The following is a 13,543-nucleotide window of genomic DNA, read 5'->3' on the forward strand; positions in this document are numbered from 1 at the left end:
AGGCCACCTGCCCTTTGTAGGTCTTTTATGTGGTCATTAATGTTGGAATTACTTATTTTTTATTTAACCAAGTTTTTCATCTGTAAAATGGATGTAATCTTATGATTTTCTTCATAGTGTTGTGAGAATTCAGTAAGATTATGAATGTATAGATTTTGGCACAGTATCCAGGACATAAATTACTACTATCAACTCGTGGCTAGATTAGTGATATTGTGTCCTGCCTTCCCATGCTTACTCTTCCTCTTATCCACTCTTCTGCTCATAATATAACTAGTTTTATTTTTATTTATTTATTTTTTGAGGCAATGTTTCACTCTGTCACCCAGGCTGGATGCTGTGGCGCAATCATAGCTCACTACAACCTCCACCTCAAGTGATCCTCTCACCTCAGCCTCCCAGGGAGCTGGGACTACAGGTGCATGTCACCATGCCCTGCTAATTTTTGTGCTTTTTTTGGTAGAGATGGGGTTTCATCATTGTTGCCCAGGCTGGTCTTGAACTCCTGAGCTCAAGTCGTACACCTGCCTTGGCCTCCCAAGTGCTGGGATTACAGGCGTGAGCCACCTTGCCAGGCCTAGAGAGTTTTAATAAGCACAAATCTGATCATGTGTCCCTATCTATCTGGAAACCCAGTAATGCTTTTATAGGGCTTTTAGAATACAGACTCATCTCTTACTACTTGTGCTCCCTAATCCCTCCCTATGCTTTAACCAAACTGATTTCAAGCTTCTTTTATAGTTCCTGCTCACTCCATGAGGGCATTTGACCACAATATTTCCCTTGTTTGAAACCCTCTGCAAGTTACAGTTTGGTCCTAATATTCCTTTACACCTTTGTTAAAAAGTCACTTCCGTCTTGACTAAGTCTGGCCTATTTTGCTTTTTCCTTATACCATGTTCCTCTCTCCTGGCACTTCTTTTTGCAGTTACACATTTATATGAGTGACTACTACTTATTATTACCACACATTTGTGTGTTTCCTCCAACAGACATCTCAGACTAAGCTCCTGATATTCATCCAACCCAAATCTGTTCCTTTAACCTCCTTTGCCATCTGAGGAAATAGTAATACCATTCTTCCAACTGGTCAGGTCAAAACCCTTGGACCCTCACACTTCACATCCATCAGCAAATTCTATTATGTCCCCAGAATTCAACTATTTTTCCCCATTTCCACTGCTACCCACTGTGGTCAAAGAGCTACCATCATTTCCTGGATTGCTGTAACAACTCTTAACACATCTCCTTGCTTCTCTGACTCAACCACTTATCCCTTGCCTACCTACAAGACAGCTAGATCAATCCTTAAAAAATGGCAGATGTCATTCCTTCACTGAAACCTTCCAACAACTTGCCATCTGCCAAGGACTGTTGTGTACCCCGCCAAAGTCGTACGTTGAAGCCCTAATCCTCTCCTCACACCTAGGTGACTGTATTGGAGATAGTGCTTTTAAGGAGGTAATTAAGGTTAAATGAGGTGATTAGGGTAAAGCCCTGATCCCACAGAACTTGCCCTTATAAGAAAAGGAAGAGACAACGCTCTCGTTATCATGTGAGGAGACAATGAGAAGGTACTGTCTGCAAGCCAAACAGAAAACCAGAACCTGATCATGCTGCCACTCTGATTTCATTCTTCCAGCCTGAAGAACTGTGAGAAAATATATTTCTACGCTTTGAGCCACCCAATCTATGGTATTTTGTTATGGCAGCCTGAGCTGACTAACACACCATTCTACTCAAAGTCAAGTAGATCTAATAGCCAAAAAAGGTCCTAAACATTCTAATCTATTACGGCCCGTATCTTAAGCTCTCTGATGTAACTGCCTTTGTTTCTTCCCATCTCTTAAGCAAGTTCCAGCCAAACTGGCTTACATGCAATTCCGCGAGCATGCTATGCATGCTCCTGCCTTTGGGTCTTCTTTGGTTTTTCTCGGCTTGGGACACCTTTTTTCCCAAGAATTCACATCACTCACTTCCTCACTCAAATGTTACTTTCTCAGTGAGGCCATCCTGTGGAAAATTTATGATCCCCATTTCACACAAATATCCCATTTCCCTTTCCTTAGGACTCACTGCTTGGATGCTGTGTATTTTACCTATTTATCTTGTCTATTGTTTCTCTCACTAGAATGAACTCCATGAGAGATGGGATTGTCCGTTTTGCTCACTGATATATCCCGTAAATACAGAGTAGCTCACAGTAGCTGTTCAATATTTATTCAACTAAATTAATGTTGAGTTCCAATAGTGGCAGAATTCGTCGTGGAGTTGAAAGGTACTGCACAGATCATCTACTAATGCAGCAATTCCCTAGAAGAAAACTGCACTGCTTAAAGGACCGCCTCATTTTTCTGGCCTCCTCTGGTTATTATCAAAAGGAGCTTTAAAAATCCTGATGCAACAGCTGTTTTTCCCTCACCATCTTATAGAGATAATAGGCTGAAAAGTTGTGAAGTTCAAGTAAGATAATGTTTATGACAATTTTTTGAAAATTGCCTGGTTGCAGCTTTTACTTACAGCATTTGCAAACAGTTCTGCCAACTCTGTGGCTCTTTCACCATATTTCAAGTGCTTAGCAAACGATGGTGTTCGTCTTCATAAAGTCAAGTTTAAAAATACAAGGGCCAGGCGCGGTGGCTCACGCTTGTAATCCCAGCACTTGGAGAGGCCTAGGCGGGCGGATCACGAAGTCAGGAGACTAGACCATCCTGGTTAACACGGTGAAACCCGTCTCTACTAAAAATACAAAAAATTAGCCGGGCGCGGTGGCGGGCGCCTGTAGTCCCAGCTACTCAGGAGGCTGAGGCAGGAGAATGGCGTGAACCCGGGAGGCGGAGCTTGCAGTGAACCGAGATCGCGCCACTGCACTCCAGCCTGGGGAACAGAGGGAGACTCCATCTCAAAAAAAAAAAAAAAAAAAAAAAAGAAAAACAAAAACAACAACAAAAAACCAAACAAACAAATAAAGTACATAAATAAAAACCAAGTGACTGGAGGACGCCATTGATTGATTTTACTTAGGGCTTTGGGCATAAACTAGGTTTAAAAATTTCTGCTGCTGAGAAAGTAGGAAAACAGTTATATTCCCTTACATTTTACCGAAGAGAAATTAGACCTGCAGAGGAGTACCTTTCTGTTTCTATATAAACAGAGGCATTTTCCACAACCCAAATCACGCAGAAACCTCCTGGTAAGGACTTCATGGGTAGTTATTGCCGGCATTGTATTCTGAGAGATGAGCTTCATATCACTTCTGGAAATGCCTTAAATTAAAACTCATCTTGAAACAACATGACGTCTCAACGAGGCTGCCTTCTCACCTTGGAACATCAGCTTTTAAAATAAAGGTGTCATCAGAAGTGTGGAGACACCCACTGCATCACAACTGGAATCAATCTCTGGTTATGCTAACCTAGGTCTGCCGAGCAGGGTAAGTCTACTGCTCGAAAGCGGCACAGAGGAAATCCTCCCACCCCTGGGTTCAGGCCCGGAGTTACGAGCGGAGACTCCCGGCGGCGTGCCAGAGCCCAGAGCAAACCCGGCTGGGGAACGCACCTCGCCCGCGGCTCCGGAAGCGGCTGCGGCCCCGACCGGAAAGCCCCCAGCATCGCCCGCAGGAATAGCTGCGAGCCTGCGGCTCCAGCCCGGCCTCGGGTACCACGCGCCTAGTGGGAAGCGGCACTGACGCCTGCAGCATCTCGCGAGATTTCCGGCTCAGCCCAAGTACTGCGAGTTCATCAAAGAGGAGGAAAAAAAAAAAAAAAAAAAAAAGCCAGCGGGCGAGAGCCTCTGAAGTCGTGGCTGGGACGCTGGGGTGGCAGCTTCCGCGGGAGCATCAGCTACCGGCGTGAGGCAAGGCAGGGCCAGCGCGCCGTTCGCAGCCCCGTTGCCTGGGCTGCCGGTTCACTGACGCGCGGCCCCGGGTGGAGAGAGGGGAGGCGGCCTGGGAGCCCGCTCCTTTTCGCCGCAGAGCGCGGCGGGGGAGGGAGGTGAAGGCGTGGGAGGAGGGCGACGGAAGAGGAGGTAGCGGCGTGGAGATCCTCCCGGCGACATCACCGAGGCGGAGGGCGGCCGCGCCTGCTCCCAGATCGCGCCGTTCGTGCTGCCCGCACTGCCCGAGGCCCGGCGCGGGCTGGCTGGCCGCGATCCTGGCACCGGCCGCTTTCGCGTGGGGTCGCGCAGGAGCAGCGGAGGGCCGGATCGCTGAGTGAGCGTCAGCCGCGCGCCGCTGCGGGACCGTGGGTGGGCGGGCTGAGAGGCGGAGGAGCCTCCGGCCCCGCCTCCCGCGTGCTGCTGCCGGAGCCGCAGCAGCCACAGCCCCGCCGAGGCTTTAAACAGCGGGGCCCGCCCCGCGCCCGCCACACTCGCGCGCTCGCTTGGCTGCCAGTGGCGTCTGTGCCGTCCCAGCTAGCGGCGGCCAGCGGGCGGCGGGGAGAAAGACTTCCTCACCTGGTCTTGCGGCCGTGGCCACCGCCGGCCAGGGGTGCGGAGGGCGTGCTGCCGGAGACGTCCGCCGGGCTCTGCAGTTCCGCCGGGGGTCGGGCAGCGATGGAGCCGGTGCCCACGGCGCCCTCCTCCGGCGCCCCGGGACTGGCCGGGGTCGGGGAGACGCCGCCAGCCGCTGCGCTGGCCGCCGCCAGGGTGGAACTGCCCGGCACGGCTGTGCCCTCGGTGCCGGAGGATGCTGCGCCCGCGAGTCGGGACGGCGGCGGGGTCCGCGGCGAGGGCGCTGCGGCGGCCGGGGACGGGCTGGGCAGACCCTTGGGGCCCACCCCGAGCCAGAGCCGTTTCCAGGTGGACTTGGTTTCCGAGAACGCCGGGCGGGCCGCTGCTGCTGCGGCGGCGGCGGCGGCAGCGGCGGCGGCTGGTGCTGGGGCGGGGGCCAAGCAGACCCCTGCGGACGGGGAAGGCGGCGGCGAGAGCGGGCCGGCTAAAGGCAGCGAGGAAGCTAAGGGCCGCTTCCGCGTGAACTTCGTGGACCCGGCTGCCTCCTCGTCGGCTGAAGACAGCCTGTCGGATGCTGCCGGGGTCGGTGGCGACGGGCCCAACGTGAGCTTCCAGAACGGCGGGGACACGGTGCTGAGCGAGGGCAGCAGCCTGCACTCCGGCGGCGGCGGCAGTGGGCACCACCAGCACTACTATTATGATACCCACACCAACACCTACTACCTGCGCACCTTCGGCCACAACACCATGGACGCTGTGCCCAGGATCGATCACTACCGGCATACAGCCGCGCAGCTGGGCGAGAAGCTGCTCCGGCCTAGCCTGGCGGAGCTCCATGACGAGCTGGAAAAGGTGAGCTCGCCCGGCCCTCCCTTCTTCCCCAGCCCCTGGTGCATGCCGACCGCGGGATGTGGCTGCAGACTCTTCCCGAGTTGAGGTGGCAGGAGTAGACATGCACGACTTGCTGGCATCTCTGGATTCAGCTGTCAAGGGTGGAATTGCAGAGGAATGTAACTTAATCTCTTAAAAAGTTTGTAGCGGGTTTGGCTAGTTAAGTGATACTGGAGGGCTGCTTTTAACAACCTTCCCCATCCAGTTAGGTATCTCGTGTGCACTTTGTTTCCCACCCACGCTTAACAGTCACCACCCCTCTGAATGACAGTTGTGTTTGTGGGCCCTTGAGAAGAGAAGGTGCAGGAGGTTTAGGTGAGGACCTCTCTCGGAAGAGGTTGGAGAGCACCTACCATCTGTGTCGTTTTAAAAGATTGTGTTGTGTGGCTTATGTACGCCTATTAGGGATCCCAACAGTGGGAATGTTGGTGTTGGAAGGAAAATCTTAACAGGGTGTGTTTGTGGTCTATGAGTTATTAAAGCTTAATTCTTGCAATCTTGAATATGCAAAGGATCATAGAAATCTTAAATCTTGGGACACTCTGTTCCTGATAATGGCATAACTCTTTTTTTTTTTTTTTTTTTTTTTTTTTGCAATGAAAACGTTTTGGGAGAGGTGTATATTTAAAAAATTAGGGAGAGGGGCGAGTCTTTAAAGAAAAAAGGGAAACGGGAGAATTGGTTTTTCTGTAGAAGATGACCTGGAAGACCTCTGGGGTCTTTACAATAAGCAGTTACACTTTGTAAACAGAAAACCATCCCCATAAACTCATTGATTTTTGTAATTCTGTTTTTTTATGGTCACATAAGACTGTTATTTCTTCAGTGTTCAATATAATTGTTTTGAGATAACATTTATGCTTTTGAAATTTCATTAATGTTTAACTTTTTTATGAGCCGGAATTACTTGAAGTCTTCCTTTACAAGTGTGTAATGACTACATTGATGGAATTTTGTAAACGCCAGAGGATAGTACCACATAGGTTGAAATGATCATAGTGTGGAAAAGTTTAAATCCAGTATGTGATTTCTTTTGGATATGATTATTTGATCTCATACAGTGATTTCATACAAGACTGTACTTGTCCCAGTGTTTGATAATGTAACATTCACACAGAGGTAATTACAGAGGCCCCAACTCTTACAGCTTATTGATTGTTTAAAAGCCTGAGATCATTTAGCTTTAGATAATATTATTGTTCCATTGTGGTATTTTATCATAATCAGAAGCAAAACAATGTCTAAAACATTTTTTATTCATACTTCTGTAGTTTCTATCAAGTCTATTTTTTTCTTTTCAAAACCCAAAAATCATTGTAGACAAAAGTAGATATGAAGCTAGCAATTTTCCTTTTCTTAGGACATATTTACTAATGAAAATATTATACAGATATATTTTAGATTTATTTTACCAAAGCTAAGTAGGTGAGCAGTAAAGTGATCTGTATTTACCCATAAGTTTTAGAAAGACATCCAGTTGAAAGGTATATATCTTGAGCATATATGCTTCCTATGGAAGTTTTTGGTATTTTGTATTAAATTATCTCAGTAACAAAGCACTTAAAGTTCTCCAAAGCTTTAGATTTGTGTGTCTTTGTGTTTTTCGCTTGGCTTTTTGGTTCAAAGTGTCTAAAAAACAACACCTGTATTGTTTGTTGTACGGCAGTTGAAGAAATCACCCAACCTCTCAGCTTCAGCTTTTCAGGGTTATTATGAAGATTAGAAAAAAAGTGCAATAAAAGTGACCATGTTCAGTGCCTGGAAAATAATAGCTAGTTGTTATTTCCCTCTTATATTGGCCCTTCAGAAGACTCTAGGATCTCAATTTTAGATTCTCTTAATTCTTATGTTATTAGATGAATATAGTATATAAAATGTTATGTTCAGTTTCATTTATGCAACAGGTAGTTTAATTCTTTATAGTTTTTTACCTTCTGCCACTCATAATCTTTATGGCCACTGTTTTATTGGCTTAACTAATAACTACATGTTGAAGATAATTTTGGTTAGAATTTTAGCAGATGGATTAAAGAAATGGGTGTTAAGTAGTACAATTATGACTATACACCACTGTCGAAAGACGGGCAGACAGTAGGGGTGATAACAGGTTGGCTGGATTCCCAGAAGTTGTCCCTTACTATGTCTAAATTGACTTCCACCTCTCTAACACCTCTAATGCTTCTAGCCTTCAGTGAATTATAATATTTAGAATTTTTATAACACCTAATTCTAGCAGTCGATTGATTGACATATACTCTACTTTGGTCTACTAAGTGCGTAATTATCTACCATGGGACTAACTCTGTGTTGGGAACTGTAGAAGAACAAAAGAAAGTAAAAGACTTCAGAAACTTGTTAGGGAAAAGGACTGGATTGTCTTTCCTCCAGTTGAATTCCTTTCATTATCCATCACTGACTTTAAAAGTATTTTATCTAGATGTCCAACTGTAGGGGAATAGATAAATATCCTTGGCACATCTTGCTATATTGTATAGCCATTCTAGGACCAGTAGGTATGAGTTCTCCATTTATTAAATAGTTATTGGGGAAGGTGGTATCTTAGATGTTGACAACATGGTTGTGACACTGTGGGATTACACGGTGATTAGCAAACCAGTTACTGCTTCTGCCTAGACAGACATTAACAAAATAGTTGGACAAATAATATAGTTAATAACTGTTTTTTAAGTATTATGAAAGAAAAGGATACTTGTAAAGATGTAATAGGACCTAATTTTAATTGGGTTTTGGGAAGGCGTTTTTTTTTTGAGAAGTATGACATTGAAGCTGAGACCTGAAGGGTAAGTTGATGATTGGGTGGAATGACAGTCCAGACCAAAAGGACAGCGTACGTGAAGGTAATGGGGTGAGAAAAAGTGGTATATTCACATAACTAAAAGGAGCTCAGTGTCTTTCATTATAAATGTAGTGGGACACTATTGAAGAATTTTGTGTGGGGTAGCCACCTGATCCATTTTGTTTTAACATCTTTAGGCTCTGGGTGGAGAATGGATTGGCAGGGGCAAGAATGGAAGCAAAGAGACTCAAGTGATTACTGTGGTCTGGGTGACAAATAGTAAAGGTTGGTGGCAGAAAGGATGGGATGTGCGGGTGAGATAGAAGCTGACTTCTAGATTTTGAACTTGAGAAACTTAATAGATGTTGGTACTGTTGCTTGAGGTGAGAAAGATTGGAGGAGGAATAGATTCGGTGGTTGGGAGAAGTTTGTATTTGAGACTATTCTGTTTGAGTAGCCTGTAAAGACAAAGACAACTTATTCCAAGAGTCATGGAGGAGGCAGTGTATATATATATATATAGAGAGAGAGAGAGAGAGAGCATATATATATACACATACACACACACTCGTATATTTACATATAAAGGTTTGGTTGCTTAAAGTCATGCACTAAATTACTTAGGGAGAGTGATAGATAAGAGAACAGAAAATAGGGTCTGGCATTGGACTTCAAGATTGTTTAAAGGTCTGTTAGAGATTGAGGAGCCACTAGCAAAGGAAATTAAGGAAGAGCTGCCATACTGTCAAATAGCCTGGAGAGCAGTGTTGGGGGAAACTGAGAGAAAATAGTTTTTAGAAAGGCAGAAACTCTTCAAAGCTGATGCCAGGAATTGGTTTAAAAATGTATATATGTACACACACAGAGTGAAAAATCAAAGTATGGATTTTTGGCCCTACGGGAAGAAATAAAAGGTGGAGGGTAACAAGAAAGTATTTGATGGACATCTTCAACATGTATGATGGAATGCAAGATTATCAAATGTGGAAAGTGGAGTGGTGGACAATCCATACTAGCTCTTACTGAATTTAAAGCATTATTAAAATAATTTTTTGTTTTTGTTTTTTGTTTTTTTGTTGTTTTTGTTTTTGTTTTACTATTTTGACCAGTAAACCATAATTTCTAGTATTTTTGTTTTTAAAGGTAGCATTATCGTTGCAGTTGTCCTTGGGCCAAGGCTTTGGAGCCTTTTGCTGGTGGTATGTCAAGGGTTTCTATATGGTTCCTCTATTTTTGCCTTTCTCGTTAACAAGGGGAAAGGTCAAGGGAGCAACTATATTGTCTTTCATGGTGTCACTCTGCTTGTTGGATTTTCATTAATTCCTAAGAAATAGGTCTTATACACATTTTACTCAAGATGAAATGGGCTAATAGAAACAGAAGAAATTGGCCAGGTGTGGTGGCTTACCCCTGTAATCCCAGCACTTTGGGAGGCCAAGGCGGGTGGATCACCTGAGGTCAGAAGTTCAAGACGAGCCTTACCAACATGGTGAAACCCTGTCTCTACTAAAAATACAGAATTAGCCAGGTGTGGTGGCACATGCCTGTAATCCTAGCTATTCAGGAGGCTGAGGCAGGAGAATTGCTTGAACCCGGGAGGTGGAGGTTGCAGTGAGCCAAATTGCGCCATTGCACTCCAGCCTGGGCAACAAGAGCAAAGCTCCATCTCAAAAAAAAAAAAAAAAAGAAAGAAAGAAAGAAAAGAAAAGAAACAAGAAATTGCTTAACAGCCATTTTTACAGAAAATACAGCTGGAGGACAGGCACCATGGTAGGTAAGAGCCTGTTGTCCCTACTTGGGAAGCTGAGGCAGGAGGATTGCTTGAGCCCAGGAGTTTGAGACTGTAGTGCACTGTGACCATGCCTGTGAACAGCCACTGCACTTCAGCATGGGCAACACAGCAAGACCCTGTCTAAAAAAAAAATAGTAGTACAGCTGGATTTGGACTTCACATCCAGGTTTTTCTGACTTTAATGCTAGGATGTAGAAGCAGCAGGTTCTTTTCTTTTTATCTCTTCTATCCCTTAGACCTGTTCTAAGATAACAAAGATGTTGAGGGGGACCCTTGGGGATTACCACCAACATTTCTGTACCTTGAACTCCTGAGAGTTGAATGATTATGTAACTGACAGAAATGAGGAGATGGGATGATGTAAATATTGATTATTATGACTTCTTCACTAGCATCTGTATATGTCTTTTTTTCATCTTCATACAGAGAATATGCACTTAATAAAGATTTGTTCATGGGATGTACAAATCAGGTGAGCAGTTACTGTCACTTAATAAGTACTTTAAGTAAAACACTAAATAATTATAGTATCTTTTCTAACCATGAGCTGCTTCTCTGAGTGGGCTGTGTTGATGCCTAGTCAAGAAATTTCACACACTGTTAATCATTTCAGTGTATAGCTTTAGTCCTTGAAAATCACCCTGGAGGAACAAGAATGTGTCTCTTGAGGGTAAGGGGAAGAGTAGGGTAGTGTCCAGAACTGGGTAAAGGTGGGACCCTGATAAGAAATATTTACATGTGGCAAAGTCAAATTTGGCTGATTTCACAGTTTTGCCAGGGGCTTTCCCCTGCTAAACCCATGCCACTTGCCACTGAAGTCAAGCTTACTCATACTACTATATGCATTCCCCCAGGTGTACACTGACTAAAGTAGTTCTACAATGCGGTGAACAGGTAAAATTGCAGCTACTGCTTTGTTAAATAGTAGAATTTAAGAAAACAGCTTTTAATTTTTAGCATAAAAATTTCCTGGGTAGAAGGAAAGAGAAATTTTGGGATTTAAAATGTAGCAAAAATCAGTACACTGCTAAATTAATATCTTCTCTATGTGTATTTATGTTCATACATTTTAAAATCCTGTGAGACTGGAATTTAAAGGACCAAAATAGAGTTTCTTGGTTCTTATGTGTGGAGTGTGTTTGCTTTCATTGATTTTCCATTATGTTACATATATATATATGGGAAGTCTATAGTATAGTTCCATGCTGAAGTGAAATAAATGTGAACCCAGTTATTCAACAAATACTTATTGAACATCAACAGCAACACTGTTCTAAATGCTGAGGATATAGCAGTGAACAAAACGAAGTCATGGAACTTTCATTCTAGTGGTAGGAGACAATAAACAAAATTAAAGCAGGGCGAGGAAAATTAAAGGTGGCTAGATGATGGCTGGGTGGTGCTGTTTTAGCATTGTTAGGGAAGACCTCTGATATGTGAGCAGGCTCTAGAAAGGGGTGACCCCATGCAGATACCAGGGAACGGACACTCTAGGCAGAGGAATGGCAGATACCAAGACTTTGAGATGGGAGTGTGCTTGGTGTGATTGAGAGACAGGGAGGTCAGCAAGACCAAATCGATGAGGCAGAGTATGATAGAGAAAGTCAGGGTATAGTGAGGACCAAATAGTGTAGAACCTTGCAGATCATGATAAAGACTTAGGATTTTACTCTGAGTGATTTAGGGGAAGGCATTGTAGGGTTTTGAGTCAGATTTGATGTGATCTGACTTATGTTTTCAAAATACCACTCTGATTGTTGTGTAGAGAATATACTGTAAGGGAGCAAGAGTAGAAGGCAGGAAACCAGTTAGAAGCCTACTGCAATGGTTTCGTTAAGATGATAATGACTTTTACTAAGATGGTAGTGATTGATACAATGAGAGGTGTTCAGATGCTGGATGTGTTTCAAAGGTAGAATTGTTGGGATTTGCTGATGTTTTGGATGAGGGGATGTATGGACAGAGTAATACCAGAGTTTTCCCTGTTTAGAATGGAGTTGGTATCAATGGAGAAGTCTGTGGGAAGGGCAGGTTTGGAAGATGGACTCAAGATAGGGTTTCATTCTACAAGTTAGTTCTCCAATGAGGCACACAGGTAAAATTGCAGCTGCTGGTTTATTAAATAGTAGAACTTCAGAAAACAGCTTTTAATATTTTTGGCATAAAAATGTGCTTTTGTTCTTCAGGTAAAACCATGAAAACTAGTAGTCTTTCAAATACTGTACGAAGGGGTGGGGAATTAGTGGTTGATTCCACAAAGTGAAAGCCCACTGAGGGTGAGCAACAAGGAAAATTACTTAAAATACTGAAGTTAAAAACATATTAGTGGTGTCTCATTTAAACCATGAAAGCTTCTATCTGCTGAGGGCCTCCTTTGTCTTTTTCCATTTTCACTAGGATCTCTACCAATGCTAGCTTAAAGCTATTATGAAAAACTTGGAGCTGATAGAGAACTTGGGGGTTTCTAGTTGGAAGAAGGAGGAAAGCCGAAAAGCAAAAATAGCTTAGTGGAATGTTGACTCTCAGCAGAAGCTAATTATGGCTAGTACATTGGTAGTATCATTGGACTCAGAAATTCCTCTGCCTTAATTTTTTAAAAATATTCTGTGCTTTGGCCGGGCGCGGTGACTCACGCCTGTAATCCCAGCACTTTAGGAGGCTGAGGTGACTGGATCACAAGATCAGGAGATGGAGACCATCCTGGCTAACACAGTGAAACCCCGTCTCTACTAAAAATACAAAAAAACTAGCTGGGCGAGGTAGCGGGCGCCTGTAGTCCCAGCTACTCAGGAGGCTGAGGCGGGAGAATGGCCTGAACCTGGGAGGCGGAGCTTGCAGTGAGATCCTGCCACTGCACTCCAGTCTGGGAGACACAGCGAGACTCCGTCTCAAAAAAAAAAAAAAAAAAAAAAAAAATTCTGTGCTTTTTCTGAATAGTCACAAATTAGATACTCATCTAGGTTCAGAATTCTGGAAACCTGTGGGATAGTTCTTTGTTGGGTCAGTGTGAATTAGTTCTTCCATCAATTTGGTTTCAAACAAAATTTGGTATGGTATGCTAGCCATTTTGGAGACTTTTGCAGGGGAGCATAGGTGGTTTGGCAGGGCAGGCTTGAGTATTCCAGTGGGGAAAGACTTGGAGGACCCTAATCATCTGAGACCTGCCCTCCCCACAGACTTCTCCATTAATATCAGCTCCATTCTAAATAGGTATTACCTTGTCCATACATCCCCCATCCAAACTATCAGCAAATCCCAACAATTATATGTTTGAAACACATCCAGTATCTGAACACCTCTCATTGTATCAATCACTACCCCTTTGGTAAAAGCCCGTTATCATCTTAATGGAACCAGCTGAGATGAGAGGAAGGGGGGTGATTCTTGGAAGGAGGTAGGAAACTTCACAGAGCATGACTGGGCTGAGGACCCCAGTCCCAAGTTTTGACTAGCACTTGTTGTGATTATGGCTTTTTACCATTTAAGGTCTTTATCAGTGCTGTCTGACAGAAATATAGTATGAACTACATATGTCGTTTAAAAAAGTGAAGAAGCAGGCAAAATTAATTTATAATATATTTTGACACTGTGTCTAAAACATTCATTGCAGATAC

At 44.1% G+C, this 13,543-nt stretch overlaps 1 protein-coding gene and 1 long non-coding RNA gene across 5 annotated transcripts in view; one reads left to right on the plus strand and one right to left on the minus strand.

The window, feature by feature from the left end:
- The window catches only part of LOC107130062 (uncharacterized), a 149,014-nt gene extending 145,344 nt beyond the window's left edge, over window positions 1-3,670 (minus strand). For 2 of the 3 annotated variants that reach the window (XR_012414045.1, XR_010587592.2), the window contains exon 1: window positions 3,559-3,670. This is a non-coding gene — a long non-coding RNA (uncharacterized lncRNA). Of the gene's footprint in view, window positions 1-3,323 lie in introns of all 3 variants that reach the window. The other variant, XR_012414046.1, reaches the window with a different exon arrangement.
- A 693-nt stretch (window positions 3,671-4,363) lies between these two features.
- SLC12A2 (solute carrier family 12 member 2) overlaps window positions 4,364-13,543 on the plus strand; it is a 103,330-nt gene continuing 94,150 nt past the window's right edge. For both annotated transcript variants that reach the window (XM_005557674.4, XM_005557675.4), the window contains exon 1: window positions 4,364-5,301. In XM_005557674.4, the coding sequence (XP_005557731.1) occupies window positions 4,552-5,301 (750 nt within the window). In that variant the 5' untranslated portion in view covers window positions 4,364-4,551. The remainder of the gene's footprint in view (window positions 5,302-13,543) is intronic.

The sequence above is a fragment of the Macaca fascicularis genome, chromosome 6 (genome assembly GCF_037993035.2).
Source record: "Macaca fascicularis isolate 582-1 chromosome 6, T2T-MFA8v1.1".
Classification (NCBI taxonomy): Eukaryota; Metazoa; Chordata; class Mammalia; order Primates; family Cercopithecidae; genus Macaca; species Macaca fascicularis.